Below are 16,250 nucleotides of genomic sequence, written 5' to 3'. Positions count from 1 at the left end.
GAGTTTGGCGACTGGAAGTGACGTGAAGGCGCCAATGTTTTCATACTGTTGTCGGCATGGTGGCGCCCTACAAGCACGTGTGCCATAGTAATGTGAGGGCACACAGATGATCGGGCACGCGATGCTGAGATGTGCACTGCACTGGGCGATCCCTGCCAGGGGGCATCGTCTTCTTCCACGTGCCACCGCACCAGCTCGCCTGAAGCATAGTTTTGCCGCTGCTGGGTTCTCCCGCAGGCATTTCAAGAAGGACTTGTTGTCCACACTGGATATCTCCCCGGTGACCGTCACTGAGATCCGCCAGTACCTGCGGGACAACAACATCTCCTTCCACGATGGCTACAGCTGCCTGCACGTCCGCAGCCCCTTCACCCCCAGCAAAGACAACCTGCTGTTCCTGGACAAGACGACGGGGAGGTTTCTGTGCAAGGAGACCTTGTTGGAGGGCAGCTGGGAGGACTTCAAGGACAGCATGGATCTGCTGGTGAAGGAGGACTGCTCCTTCCTCAATCCTGATACCATGACCAGCTACCTGGAGGACAGCGACTCCGAGGAAGGGGAGAGGCGGCTAACCAACATGGAGGTCAGCCGTATCTGGACTAAGGCCGTCTGGCTGCACGATCTGGAGGAGGAGGACGCGCAGCTGATTAAAGTCATGTTTAACCTCTCTAAAATAACCAACGCCACCCTGAAGAAGTACGGAGTGAAGTGCTTCCAGCCCACCAAAAGTTTAGTGTTTCCATGGTACAACCCAAGAGACTCTACCATGAAAGGGTTAAAGTTGTTGTCTGCAGTGTGTCAGGATGATGTCGTAGATTACGTCGAGACGGTTTATCCCGGACCCTCTCGGTACCACAATTTATTTGGAATTACAGTTGCAGGTAAGAAGGACACGGAGGTGGTGATCACTAGTAAAGAAGTGGATAGTTTAGCTGTCCACCAGGCCACGGGGATGACCACCATATCCTTACCGCGTGGAATAACGTGCTTCCCCCCTGTTCTCCTGCCGTATCTTGAACAGTTTAAGCGCATCACCCTGTGGCTCGGCGATGATCTGCGCGCCTGGGAGGCATCCAAGTTGTTCTCTAGGAAGCTAAGTATCAAGAGGTGCTCGCTTATACGACCCGGAGATAAACAGCCCAGCCCACTGAAAGGGTTAAATCTTGGGCTTAGCTTAAATAAACTTCTCAAGACTTCTTTGCCAGCTAGTCACAAGTCCATCATTTCCTTCCGGCAGTTGAGGAGCGATGTGTTCAGCCAGCTGGAGAATATAGAGCAAGTCGCTGGGGTCAAATGGCTGAGATATCCTGAGCTCAATAACCTGCTGAAGGGCCACAGGAAAGGCGAACTGACGGTGTTTACAGGTAAAGCGGTAGGAGTCTTTAGTGATCAAATGATGGGCATCAATGGGGGGGATTGGATTTTTTATGTTCTACAGTTTGAATACCATGTCATACGTATGTTATGTATCATTGGAAAAGAACATGTTCTACATACTCTCCCCCCCCCCTCCCCCCCCCCCCCCCAATTTTTCTGGAAAAAATGTCTGTAGAGAAAAAAAAACTTCCTCCCCCAGTTTTTCCACTTTTTTTCCCAGGCCTTCCCATCTCTAGGACGTCTACTTGATAGAAGAGGTTCAGCATCATTGTCTTTTTAGACGTGATCTTCGTTTACACTTTCACTCATGTTTTCTCTTGTTCGGCTCTGGCATACAAACAGAACACCAACACCCTAAAAAGTGCCAGATTTGCTAGGTGATTGGTGCCTGACGGACACTATTAACTATAATGGGGTCTGTCCGCTTTCTGGCACTTTACTTGACAGAATAGAGTAGCCCTCTGCATGGTTTTGTGCCGGATCTGCGCTGAACCCTCTTACACACATGGCCAGAGCCGTACCTGGAATCGTACCTGGAATCGGCAGTGTGCTGAGCTCTGCTAACAGGTCACCTGCAAAATTTAGCAACAGACACAAGTGGAGAATGAAACTTTGTATATGCGATTAGTGGAGGTCTCGGCACTCGGACCCCATGATCAATACCTCTGCTATGTCACTATGGCATGCCAGAGGTTTTATTATTTTTAACATTTAAATAGCCTTCTAGTGTATCATCCGAGGGACTGACAAATTACTATAGTATTGGAAGGCAGCTAGGTTTTCAAAGGGCTGTGTTCTGTATTTTAGGCTGGATTCACACGAACGTATATCGGCTCGGTTTTCACGCCGAGCCGATATATGTCGTCCTCATCTGCGGGGGGGGGGGGGGGGATGGAAGAGCCAGGAGCAGGAACTGAGCTCCCCCCTGTCCTGCCTCCTTTCATTGCAAATAGTGGAGAGGGGGCGGGAGCTCAGTTCCTGCTCCTGGCTCTTCCATCCTCACCCCCCCCCCCCTGCAGATGAGGACGACTTATATCAGCTCGGCGTGAAATCCGAGCCGATTTACGTTCGTGTGAATCCAGTCCACGTCTGTGAATATGCAGCTGTTCACAGATGAAATGCGGCGATTGCCTGCGTACTTCTGTCTGTTTTTATTTTAACATTCGCTAAAAAAATTAAAGAAATCCGCTTTATTTCTTGTGTAAATATGCAGACTCTCTGCGTATTAACACTAGCCCATTTCAATGGGCTATTTCGGTGCGTGATTGTAAAAACACAATCAAAATTGCATGATAATATGCAGCTGTGAATGTAAATTCTGTCCACCACATCCAGCTGGGGCACTGCAGGCTGTAATTCAGTGTAACATAGGTGCAGGTCCCACCTTTGGGACCCACAGCTATCAGACGACTTTGATGGGAAATGCACATTTAACGATTAACTATTTTAACTTTGTAATGGCTTGACAGTAAGGACTATGCAGGACATCAACTTGGCATAAAAAAAGAACATTTTTTATACACTTTGTCTATGAAGCTCCTGAGATTTGTAAGCCTGCATTATTTTTTCTCGTCTGTCATTGGGGGACAAAACAATTCCTTTGGTATAACTGCTGCCACTAGTAGGCGACACTGAGCACAAGAGTGTTTGTTCCCACCGGCTATAGTCCTCCTGTAGGCACTGAGCTAAATGCATCACTTTTAGCTTGGTGTCCATAGGGGGCAGACCTCCTGCTTTGCAGGTCTTCTCTTCCATTTTTTTTCTCTTTTAGGTTGGGGATACAGGGCTGGCACCAAATCACCAGCCTCACTACCCGGGCACAAGAGGAAGAAATGTATTGCTGCTAAATTCTGCATTTGACATAACAGAGTGACTACAAGTCTCAGGCTGCCTCGTTACCCCTTCCTCCAGGAGTACTCCTATTGTTGTTAGACTCTGGATCTGACATGATTAGGCAGTGAGTGCAAACGTCAAGCAGCCTCATTGCCTCCTCCATGGGAGGAAGACGGGTGCTACTGCCAGACTGTGTCCGACATGATTAGGCGGTGATTGCAAGCACAGGCCGCTAAGTTCCCCCTCCATTGGAGGAATAAATGCATGACTGCTAGACTCTTCTGATGACGTAGTGCTTGCAGGTATCCACCAGTCATACAATGGGTATCTGTATTACCGCTAGACTCTGTATAGGATATGGTTGCTAGCATTACATCCACCATCTCTGTATTACTGTGATATGCTGTATCTGACATGGACTACAGTATTACCTTCCATCGGACAAATATCTGCATTACAGCTAGATTCGATATACAATGATCGCAATTGGACATATTTCACTGCTTTCTTCCGTGAAAGAATTATTGTATATTACTCTCTGTCTTGGACGTATTTTGGTATTTTTGCAAGCTGTCCCATGTGGCTAGTCTCTATTTAACATGGTCAGATATCAGTCAGCCAATATCTTCATATCCACACAGTTATGACGAATACCAGGCGGCTCATTGTATCGTTCCACAGGACCGGTTATTCTTTTGCTACTCAACTCTGACAGGGTTAGGCTGGGCTCGCTCGGGCGGACCAGATTCTGCATGCTGGAGGCCCGCAGCAGATTCAAGCTGTGAGCCCAACCGACTACCTCGCGTACCTTCTTCACTTGTATTGTGGATGACTGCAGCGGCTCACCAACAGTCATGTGCAGCACGAGGTTTTGATGATTTTTTTTTTTTTTTGAAGGTTTAGATTTCCCGTACTGTCACTTAGCAATAACATGGGTATCCGCTGCCCATATGCAATGTTAATTACATATGGGCTGTGGGTTCGGATGGCCTCCATTGACTTCAATCTAGGCCATTCACAGCAAAATAGAGTATGCTGTGATTTGTTTTTCCTCCGCTTGTGGAATACGCAATTCGTATCCACAAGTGTAAGCAAAGAAGCTAATTAACATACTTTTCAATGGCCGTGTTTTGCTGCGGTTCCTTCACGGAGACTCTGATCTCAGATTCCATAACTGCAATTCGCTTGAATGAGCCCGGCCTTACTCTATTGTCACCACCCCCATACAGCATCAGTAACCTCCCCCACCGGGGCGCAGCTCTGGTTAATCTCTGTACTGGACACAATCATGCTGGTATCCGAGTATATGCTCGTCACTGCCCTCCAGAGGTGGGGCAGTTGTGTGACTGCAGATTGCCCCGTCCTGTCAGGTCATGTATGGCATTGATGGTATTCAGCAATAGTTCTAATCAACCATCCTAAATTTCTTCTATAGTCAGTATATCTGCACTAGGGCCTGGATACTCTCGGTAGCACTGTAGCCAAGGCTGCACAACATGCTGGGAAAGACCCGACGTAAAGCCCAAGCTAACAGCTTCTTGCAGTATTTATTCTCGAGGTGATCCTTAATTTTGCACTTCCCCTTTTGGGAACCAGTTCAACTTGATAAGACGGGTCCTGGGCCATCTACTTTTACGGATTCCCTTCTTTCCCATCCTCTCAAACTCTTGGGTACCGATCCCTCCAAAATCCTCCCTTGTGCTCACTGTCCTGCAAATTTTAGCCTTTCCTCTATCACTCATTCACTACATCTCCCCTCTGCCCTTTCTTTGCTTGGGTCAGTTGAAGAACGCCATAGTAATAGCCTACCTTGGCAGTCCAAGACGAACCCGTGACGCCAGGGTCAATTCAGAGCTGTCAAGCTTTCTGCGGTGGACTGAATCCCACATGGCAGCGCTCTTGGCCGTTATATTACAAGAGTGAAGAACTAGATGGCAAACATCTGCAGTCGATATCCTACCAGCTCAGAGGGTGAGCTCTAATCCTCTTGAGAAGTAGGAAGTCCTTTTTAACATTGAATCTACCACAATCTTGGCTTGCCTTGGCTACTAGAAAAGGAGAGATGAAACTGTACTTGACCTTCTTTCATCTTCTTGCCTGTCCTTCAGCCTTCTCAGGTATGCTCTGCAAGGCATGGATCATAAGGTAAGGTACCTTCTAGCCTAAGGCTTTTCTTGGGACCTTAATCGGAGTTTAATCTGTGATGTTTTTCAGGAAGCCCCCTGAAAACGTAATCCACATTGCCTCCCTCCTACTCTAGTCGTTCCATCTTCTTCCATGTTCCAGTGCCCTGCTCTCCTTGTGTTTGCCCTCATATGGTTTTTGGAAGCGCATAGACACTGAAGGCCAAGGGAGTCGCCACCTTTGCCAAATGCCATTACATTAGAGCGATGGCGTTGCTTTGTCAATCGACAAGGGCTTCGGCAACCCTACCGATAAGGACATTTTCCAAGTCATTTTTTCTAGGTTCTACTTAAAGCAATTCTTCCTGGTCACACGGGTCATCAGGTGCCAGCATTCCGACTATATTTGCCTTCTTTTATCCAACCCCTTGGGTACTGCTCTGGAACGTCCCACGGTCTTGCTGAGCCCCCCCCCCCCCCCCCCCCCCCCCCCAATAACCCAGATGAGAAAACAGGATTTTTGTTACCCTAAAATCAATTTCTCACCTCGTTCATTGGGGGGCACAGCACTCACCCGATAGTCATTTTTTTGGGGCTCTGGTTGTCTTCCCAGAAGGGATCCTCAGTCTCTTCTGGATCTTGCGTGGTACCATTGTCATCCTACTATAGTCTGTATTATTTGATGTCCTGTGTTAATTTGTGTTTCTCCTACTGTTTATGTATAAACTGATTTAGCTCAGTGCCTGCAGGAGGGGTATAGCTGGTGGGAGGGAATAACACGTTTTTGTACTTAGTGTCGCCTCCTACTGGCAGCAGCTATACCCAAGGTTTTGCTGTGTCCCCCCATGAATAAGACTAAAAATGGATTTTATGCTAAGTAACAAAAATTTTGTTTTCCTTTTTTTAGGCCCAACTGGTAGTGGAAAAACAACATTCATCAGTGAATATGCTCTGGACTTGTGCATGCAAGGGGTTAACACGTTGTGGGGGAGTTTTGAACTCAGCAATGTTCGTTTGGCAAAAGTTATGCTGACGCAGTTCTCTCTTCAGCGATTGGAGGAGCAGCTAGACAAGTATGACGAGTGGGCTGATCGATTTGAAGAGCTGCCTCTCTACTTCATGACTTTCCACGGAGAGCAGAATATAAAGTAAGACTTTAGACACCGGACAGAAGTAACAATCTGTAATAATACAATGCAGGGAGGACATACCGGGCCTTAGTAATAAGTAAAGCCGTAATAGGAGAATTGATGTTGCCCATAGCAACCAATCAGGGGTACAGCACTCATTGTGTCAGAACATTCTGATTGACGCTGGTAATCAGATTGGTTGCTTTGGACGGTGCGGACATTTGTCTTAGGTTCACTAATTGTGTTTAAAAATTCCTACAAAAATGCCAGGGATTATGATGGCGTTTTAGTGTCATTTTCTTAGCAATGGGAGTTTGTACGTCCATTTTTGAAGGCATTCTGAAAAGTCCTGAAGTCTATGGTGAAGTGAGGAGAAGAGGGGCACACAGGACCTTCGTTCTCGGGATCCCAGTTGTGGCACCCTCGCAGATCAGATGTTTATTACTTATCCTATGGACAGGTGATACATTGATTTTGGTAATTTAAAGCAGACGATGAGTCTGCTGACCTTAATACACAGTGAGGCACATTTAAGCTTTTAGACTATTTTTTGGTATTAAAAATAAATTGGCAAAATTGTGCGCCTTTTTTTGTGTTTTATTTATTTATTTTTAAATTTTTTTTTTTTTTTTTTTTTTTTTTTTTTGCTTTCTGTGCCTGTCCCACCCTAGATTAGCACAGACTGGGGCTTTTCGAGAGGCTGCATGGCCCCTGTGGACCAACAGATTTATGTATGACTTACACCAGAAACTGGCATAAATAATATCAGAAGTGTACACCAGGTCGGATCTGGCATACATTTCCGGGAAGACGCACACAGCTGCCGGGAATATGCTGACTACATACAGAGGCGTGTGCCTCTTTATGTATTAGGTGCACCATGAGAAATCGTACTATGCCCAGTGTCGCAGATTCCTCCTAATGTTTATTCGCTGCTTCTTTTACCTTTCTGTGTAACCTTTCTTTTCCCCCCCCCCCCATTCAGGTCTGTGATTGACACCATGCAGCACGCAGTGTACATGTATGACATTAACCACATTGTCATTGACAATCTGCAGTTCATGATGGGCCAGGAGCATCTCTTTTCTGATAAGTAAGAACCTTGGGTACATTACTTGGGCACAATAATATTACTTCACAGTAATTATGCAATTATAGGGTTGGAAAGTGTCTCCTATATAAAGGCCCATTTACATGCAAAGATAATCTTTCAAACGATTGAAAGTTTTAGCAATCTTTTTGCATAAAAGTGTTGATGGCCGTTAACACTTTATCATCTTCAATTGCATGTAAAGGGGCCTCCAGGAGCTGTTTGCAGAGCCCAGCATGTGATTAATCACATGCCCAGCTGCATTGCTCTCATTGCTGATGCCAGCAGAATACAATGTCCTCTCCTGGCTCCCCACGGAGATAACAGCCTGCGGTTTACTGACAGATAAAGCAAACTGCTTTATCCACAGTAGCTAAACTATGGATTTTAAGTTAACCTTAAAATCATCGTTCAAACATAAAATGCCCGATGCCCGCTTTTAAATGTAACGATTATTGCTCAAATTTGGTTGTTTGAACAAATTTTGAGCGATAATCGTTGCGTGTAAATAGGTCTTAACACTCATGGGTTAAAAACCTTTTCCCCTCTCAAACCCACATAAAGTATAGTTATAACACATTGAGCTGTCCCTTCAATAACCGCTTCCACAAGGGCAGTCACACAGCTTTCCTTAAAGGGGTATTTCCATCTTGGCTTTTTACAGCCAAGATGGAAAAACCTGAAAGCTCTGCTCCGACCACTTGTCAGAAAGCCCCGAGGGCTTATTGCAGCGCTGTTTCTGTAGCGCTCATTGAAATGAATGGGAACTATGGAAATAGCGCTGCGCTAAGTGCTTGGCTTTTTCCATAGGCTCTGGCTGATGGCCGGTAGCCATGGCAGTGGTTTCCCATCTAGGCTATGAAAACCCGAGATGGGAATACCCCTTTAAGCAAAATAATCCCAGTTATACACCAATGACTGTATAACTATACAGCTGGACAGATTTGCCATATTGAGTGTGGTGAAGCTCAGTACCAGCTGTTGTCTACCTAATAGACTGCGCAGTTGGCTTGAGCTCCTAAATTGAGGATTTGGGTATCATAAAGTCAGTGCAGACAGCTTCTCATTATTTTATACAGCCACTTACAGTGTATAATAGAGGAAGTCTGCACACATCTATGTTAGATGCCAGGTTTTTGTCATGTTCATAAATCAGACAATGATGAATCCTCTCAGATTTATTTCCACCTCGGTGTGCCCCGTTATCTGTACGATTCCATTGAAAAACAAACTGAGATCTTTTAGGGTGAAAAATTATATTTAAAAATCCTCAACTATTGCGATTGCATAAATCTACACTCCCTAAGGCTTCTGCCCACGGACGGATATTTGCTGCGGAATCCGCGGAGGGCGTCTGCACCATGAATCCGCAGTAAATGGCGCCTATAGCATGGTATGGGAAATTAATTCTTCCTGCACACTTGCAGAAACCAATTGTGGTTTCCACAAGTGGAGGAAAAATCGCAACACACTCCATTTTTGTGCGGGTTCTGCACGGGTTGCTTCCACTGAAGTCAATGGAAGCTGTCCGATCTGCGCCCTTTCACATTGTGGAAAGGTCGTGGATTCCGCATCATTGTTGATGCGGGAAAAAGCAGGACTTACTAAAAAGAAAAAATCTGTACTGTGAATGTCTGACGGCTCGCCGCGCAGATAATCCGCAGCGCAGATATAGATGAGTGATCAGGTATGCGCGGGCGCCGCTGCTGACAGAGCCAGGTTCTGCATACAGAATCCGGCTTTGCCGTGTGCAGGGGCCCTAAAACTAATACTTTGTTGATGCACCCTTTGACTTGGACAGCATTCAGTCTTTTTGGGTAGGTGTCTGCCAGCATGGCACATCTTGACTTGGCAATCTGAAAATCCTCTTCAGCTTTTTAGCCGAGGCCTGAAGGTTTTGTGCCAAAATGGACTGATATTTGGAACGCTTCATAATTCCCTCCACTTTTACTAAAGCCCCAGTTCCAGCAGCGGAACAGCTCCACACATAATGCTGCCCCTACCATCCTCACTGCAGGTATGGGGGTATTCTAGTGATGCGCAGTGTTGGCTTTGTACCAAATATATCTTTTGGAATTATGGCCAACAAGTTCCCCCTTGGTCCCATCAGACATAACACGTTCTCCCACAGACTTCTGGCAGACTTGATGTAGATTTTGGTAAAACATAGCCAGGCTTGGATGTTTTTCTTTGTTAGAAGAGGCTTCCATCTTGCCCCTCTACCCCACAGCCCAGACATATGAAGATTATGGTTGTCACATGCACTACACAACCAGTATAGTTCTTAGTAATGTCACTGTTGTGCCAAATTTAATCCACTTCTTGATGACATCTTCACTGTGTTCCCTGGTCCATGTAATGTGTGATTCTTCTCAGTAAGAGAAACCAAGTCATCTTGTAGATATACCTTTTAATGGAAACAAAAATACATGATGTTGCAGCAAGCTTTCAGGGATATCTCACCCCTTTTGTCAGGCTGTTGAATGAAACTAGTTTGGATGGCACATAATTATAACATGCAGATGCAGAGAGGAGGGGGACACATTCCTCTTGGTCTAAATAAGTGTTCACACACAGAAACGTGAGACTGTTCTGCACTCAAAACAACATACAAACAGAGCCGAGACATAAATCGTAAATCAGTCCACTGAGCTCAGGACAGTTTTATGTGTCTTATCTCTCCTTCAACCTGCACATGGAAAGAGATGCAGCACCACCTAGTGGATGGCAACATTATTACAAGTCAAGTTCAGAATTCTTTTGAAGTTTTAAAGCAAAAGGGGGAAAAATTATGATTTGGAGGAGGACATCCCTCTTGACCTCCTTCAGACCTTTCATATTTTCCACTTATGCAAGAATCCTGGGCCTGAGGTTCATTCTATTTTTGAGGGTGTCAAACATAACCATAAATTTGTACTCCCAAATTCTTCTGTGATGCTGCGCCTTTAAATTGCCCTTCAGTATAATAACTCATCTACTCTATGCTGTGTCCCTGACCACAAAAATGTTTGCCACAGGTAGTTCAGTCTTTCTCTCTGTAATTGAGTGGCGATGAGATCTCAGCCTGGCTCTCAGTTTTTGCCCTGTTTCTCCGAAATAAAGCCCCCCCAATAGGACATTTACTGCACAGGTGCATTTTTGTTAGCCATTAAAAGGTATCGTATCTACAAGATTACCTGGTTTCTCTTGCTGGGAACAATCACACATTCCTCTACTGGCTAACACCGTACCAAACCGTTTTTTATGGTATATGTAATGACTTGGAAATGCTTTGGCCCCTTCTCCTGACTGACACCTTCCAACAATCAGATCCCTTTGATGTGCTGTAAGCGCTTTATGGCTTTTGCTGAAAAATGCAACTAAGAAAATATCAGGAAAATCCAACTAGTAGACCTCAACTGTATATGGGGTAAATCGGAGTCACTGTAAATAATGGCAGCGGAGTGCTGACTGTTTATCATGAGCTTAAATGGGATTGGCTAATTCTGATCACAACCACAGCCCAAATATAAGAGGGTGTTTACATTTATGCAACCACATGATTTTTTATTTTTTTTTCCACCGTAAAAAAGTTGTTTGTTTTTTCATGTAATTGTACAGATTACGGGCGACACTGAGGGGGGAGAATCATTTGGGATTTTTTTAACCGGACAAAAACCTGGAATTTCAACAGGGATGTGTAGAGTTTTTATATCCCTTGTACGTATGACCACCAGCATTAAATTGTTGGCAGGGTTCTCGCCTAGATGCCAATTTCTTCTGTTTGTTACGTTTCTCATAAGATAACCGTTCTGGAGAATCTTTCCTCAGCACTCTGCATTGTACTGTTCCTCTGTTGTTCCTTTTGGAAATCTCTGAAAATTAACACTGGGGTTACTACCATTTCCTAAAGTAGCGATGTCAGGAAAGTTGACTGGTTTTTAAATTACTCTAAAACTTCAGAATTTTGAGTCTACATTCAGTTTTCAGATAGATTTGTGACCTGAAATGACTTTTTTTTTGTAAATTCAGATTTGCAGCGCAGGACTACATGGTTGGGGCATTTCGAAAATTTGCCACCGAAAATGGCTGTCATGTGACTTTGGTCATTCACCCCAGGAAAGAAGATGATGACAAGGAATTACAAACCTCCTCTATATTTGGGTCTGCAAAAGTAAGTTTAGACCGTGAGTATAGCTATTTGGTGCTTGTAGGAGGCAGACCCTCTCAGTTAACCTTAAACTGTTCTCCTTCTGGATCTGGACATGCAGGGCTGACACTGGACTCCCTCTTTTACCCCACTGAGGAGGGCAAATACACTGGAGTTAACCAGTCTGTTGTCAGCCTGACCCTCGAAGACAAGGTGGCATGATCAGTGTTAGTTTGACTCTGACCTGCCAGCTATAGTGGCCCCTTATTGAAGGCAGGCTAGTACAGGAAGGGTGCGCAGTGCTGGAGTCCCGGAGCTCTATGGTCCACGGTGGGAAAGTGAGTATTACTTCACCAGGAAAGTATACTTTCTCCCACTGCCACTACTACCACCATCAGCACTACCATTCCATTCTTTGCTCTCTCCACCTTCCCCCATAGGGACCTCTCTACTCTCCTGAGCCCTCCTTGAGGTAGCATGGGGCTTCCCTTTGGGAGTCAGCCCCATGCACTCCTTCCCTGCTGACTTTTCAACTTGGGGGTCCCGCTACTGCGTTTCTGGTGTCCCTAGCAGTAGACCATTTACAAGTCGCTCTACTTACTACTGTCCGCAGGCCCTCGGCATCATGTCCAACTCCAGAGTTGAAGGCTCCAGACAAGGCCCAACCAGCGTCACATATTTTGCGTATTATTGCTGGAGTACCAAATTCCCATGTGGGCAGTCTGAGCCATTGTGCCACAACTGTCTTCCCCTAAAATCGGTTGCTGGTGAACCACCCACAGACGCTGCTCCTGTCCAGCCCTTGTCGAGTGCCCAACCAGAATGGGCACACATTCTCTCTCAAGCGGTGTACGTCCTGGCATAGGGTTACTTAACGCGCCAGGACGTACAGTTACGCCCTGAGGATAGAGAGTGTATAGAAGAGATCCTGCTGTTAACCCCTTACACACTCCCTCTATGAAGTCATCAGACTCTCGTGATGTAATCGCGGAGAACCCGTCTAGTTACCATGGAACAGGATACCAGATACAGGCGTCCTGCATTGCCAGTGCCTATACTCGCTATAACAAGCGCTAAGGCATTGCAGGGCAGAAGTCCTGCAATGCTTTGTCATAGCGATCATAGGTGCTATGGATCAGGTCCACAGGGACACAAATAGTGTAAAAAAATTTAAATACTGTGTTTTAAAGAAAAAAAAAAACTTGTGCTTTTTATCATAATTTTTTTTTAAATTAAATTCCCCACATATTTGGTATCGTTGTATCCGTAAGCACTCGCAGAACAAATTGAACACACTTTTTAACCTGCACAGCAAAAAAAGTGTAAACCCCCCCCCCCCTAAAAAAACTGAGACAAAATGCTTATTTTTTTTCATTTTGCCTCCCAAAAAAAAGCAATAAAAGTTATCAAAAAAGCCGTATTTACCTCAAAATGGTACCCATAAAAACTACAGCTTGTTATGCTAAAAACAAGCCCACACAGAGCTCCGTCCATGGAAAAATAAAAAGGCTATAGGACTTTGAAGGCAGCGATTTAGAAAAACAAATACCATAATTCTCGTTCTATAAGACACACCCCCGTTTTAGAGGGGGAATATAGGGAAAAAATATTTTGAAATCGTGCAGGGTTAGTGCTGGGTGACGGAGCAGAAGAAGCAGCAGAGTCTGAAAAACTGGAGCTCCGTGTCACAGCAGCCGTTCAGTTGAGGGAAGAAGCTGTTTGGTGGAGGCGACGAAGCAGCAGCAGTTCCCGTCAGCGCTCATCACCAATCAGCGGTACGCATGGGCGACAGTGTGGAGGAGAGAAAACTGTTAAAGGGGTTGTCCCGCGGCAGCAAGTGGGTCTATACACTTCTGTATGGCCATAATAATGCACTTTGTAATATACATTGTGCATTAATTATGAGCCATACAGAAGTTATAAAAAGTTTTTTACTTACCTGCTCCGTTGCTAGCGTCCTCGTCTCCATGGTTGCCGACTAATTTTCGCCCTCCGATGGCCAAATTAGCCGCGCTTGCGCAGTCCGGGTCTTCTGCCGTCTTCTATGGAGCCGCTCGTGCCAGAGAGCGGCTCCGTGTAGCTCCGCCCCGTCACGTGCCGATTCCAGCCAATCAGGAGGCTGGAATCGGCAATGGACCGCACAGAAGAGCTGCGGTCCACGGAGACAGAGGATCCCGGCGGCCATCTTCAGCGGTAAGTATTGAAGTCACCGGAGCGCGGGGATTAAGGTAAGCTCTGAAAAAAAAAAAAAAACCCGTTTCGGCGCGGGACAACCCCTTTAAGTAATCGCACATTTGTTTGTGCAATCATGCTAACTAAATTGCGGTCGTCCAAAAAAAATGTCGATCGCTCTGAATTTTGGCACATTTGCTCTAAAACACGCAGCAACTCCCACACCCCCAGAAGATGGTGGAATTATTTTTTTGTCTTTCTTCCATTTCACTTAACTTTTTTTTTTGTTGTCATTTTACACCACTTAGAATTATTTAAAAGCTTTTCAGCACATTAGATGTTACATTAAATTGTATCACCAGTGAGAAATACAACTCATCCTGCAAAAACAAACCCTCAGAGAAACATGAAGAGGTGCGCAACACTCATTGTGCAAATGTGCATATGTCCATGTGACTCCGGCCTAGAGGGTCAAAATCAAATACAGCTGCGGCTGTTACGTAATGCCAATTTTATTGTTTTTTTTTATCTGTAAAAGTCTTATTTCTTAGAATATTGCATTATAAACACATGGTGAACACCATTAGAAAAAAGTGCATTTCCAGAATATGTGGTATGTTATATAGTACCGTTGACAACTGCAACTCGGCCCACAAAAAAACAAGGCCTTTTCTAGCTCTGCCCCCGGAAAAATAAAACGTATGTTTTTTTTTTCTTCTTGAAATTGGGGAACGACAAATGAAAACAAAAAGGGCGGTGAGGGGAAGGGGTTAAGACTAGAGATGAGCGAACGTACTCGGATAAGCACTACTCGTCCGAGTAATGTGCTTTATCCGAGTATCTCGCCGCTCGTCCTGAAAGATTCGGGGCGCTCCGCTGCTGACAGGTGAGTCGCAGCGGGGAGCGGGGCAGAGCGGGCAGGAGAGAAGGAGAGAAAGATCTCCCCTCCGTTCCTCCCCGCTCTCCCCTGCAGCTCCCCGCTCCGCAGCGCGTCCCGAATCTTTCAGGACGAGCGGGGAGGTACTCGGATAAAGCACATTACTCGGACGAGTAGTGCTTATCCGAGTATGTTCGCTCATCTCTAGTTAAGACATTTTTTTCTTAATGTATCTATATATGTATTGTATTCCACACACACTTTATGGACAAAGCAGCAACTACAAAAAAAGTGTTTTAATCTGCTTTGCCAACTCAAAACATTGAACACATTACTGTAAACTTGGCACATTTTATCAAAAAACTTGTAGATTTTTTTTTATTATTTACTTTTGTGATTTCAGAATTTTGTTGTTTATTTGCCCCTTTTCCCCGATCGCAGGCCAGTCAAGAAGCCGACAATGTCCTCATACTTCAAGACAGGAAACTGGTCAGTGGGCCGGGGAAGAGACATTTACAAGTATCTAAAAACCGGTTTGACGGAGACGTTGGGGTTTTCTCACTAGAATTCAGTAAGTCCACACTGACCTTTACGTCTTCCAAGAGCAAGGCAAAAGTGAAGAAAGTTAGAGAAAATGAGACAGCGGATGCTTCGCCAGAGACGACACCAGCAAAAAAGAAGAACATAAAAGGAGATCCTAGTAGCTGAACGGACATTCAATTTGCACTGAGCTTCTGGTTACTCCGTGAAAACCAAGCCGATATACGGTCGTCTAAATAAGCCCTTGGCCATAAACCTGTTTAACCCCTTGAGTGCACAACCCTTTTTACTTTTTTTCTCTCTGCTTTAAAAAAAAAAATCATAGCCTTACTCCGTTGACGCAGCCGTTTGAGGACTCTTTGCCGGACAACTTATTTTCCAATAGTACCATTTAATCTATTGAAAAACTTTTAAACATTTCTAAGTGGGGTAAAATAAAAAAGCAGTTGTGCCTTTTTTATGGGATTTGTTTTTACAGCATACACAGTGTGACAAAATTGACGTTACCTGTATTCTGTCAGTTTAATTAGTTATGACATTTATCTAGTATGCTTTTAAAAGATTATGTATATTTTTTTTCTTAACCCCTTCCTCCCTCTGTGAACGTACTTGTACAGAGGGGCGCATTGGGTAAGAAGCAGGCGCTGCCTTGAAACATCTTTCAGATGCAATATTGGAGCTAGCTTCATTTGCAACTGTTTGACAGCTTACAAGAGCTGTCAGTCCCAACTGAAGCATATACAGCGGGTGGACAAAAATATGGAAACAGTAATGCTGTAGTCTTTTCATCACAACCCTATGCAATAATTGTCTGTCTGTCACTCACACACATTATCAGAAAGTCCCATAGACACCTGGGAAACAAAAACGCAGCAAATTCACAAACGCTGGTGGGTAGTCACCCTTAAGGCCCCCTGTCCACGGGCGTTGCGCACAGGAGCCGCCACCGAATCTCCGCCGGTCAGCCCTATCTGATTGA

The 16,250-nt window shown here is 45.1% G+C and overlaps 1 protein-coding gene across 1 annotated transcript; it reads left to right on the top strand.

Moving 5' to 3' along the window:
- The first annotated feature begins 16 nt into the window (after nt 1-16).
- TWNK (twinkle mtDNA helicase) lies at nt 17-15,727 on the top strand. The gene is made up of 5 exons (XM_066603765.1): nt 17-1,364; nt 6,241-6,481; nt 7,449-7,556; nt 11,565-11,706; nt 15,173-15,727. The coding sequence occupies exons 1-5, from the start codon at nt 107-109 to the stop codon at nt 15,437-15,439; spliced, it is 2,016 nt and encodes a 671-aa protein (XP_066459862.1). The 5' UTR covers nt 17-106; the 3' UTR covers nt 15,440-15,727.
- The last annotated feature ends 523 nt before the right edge of the window (nt 15,728-16,250 follow it).

This window comes from Eleutherodactylus coqui, chromosome 5 (assembly GCF_035609145.1).
Source record: "Eleutherodactylus coqui strain aEleCoq1 chromosome 5, aEleCoq1.hap1, whole genome shotgun sequence".
Taxonomy (NCBI): domain Eukaryota; kingdom Metazoa; phylum Chordata; class Amphibia; order Anura; family Eleutherodactylidae; genus Eleutherodactylus; species Eleutherodactylus coqui.
The sequence above is the reverse complement of the archived record's forward strand: the minus strand, read 5'-3'. Positions and strand labels throughout refer to the sequence as shown.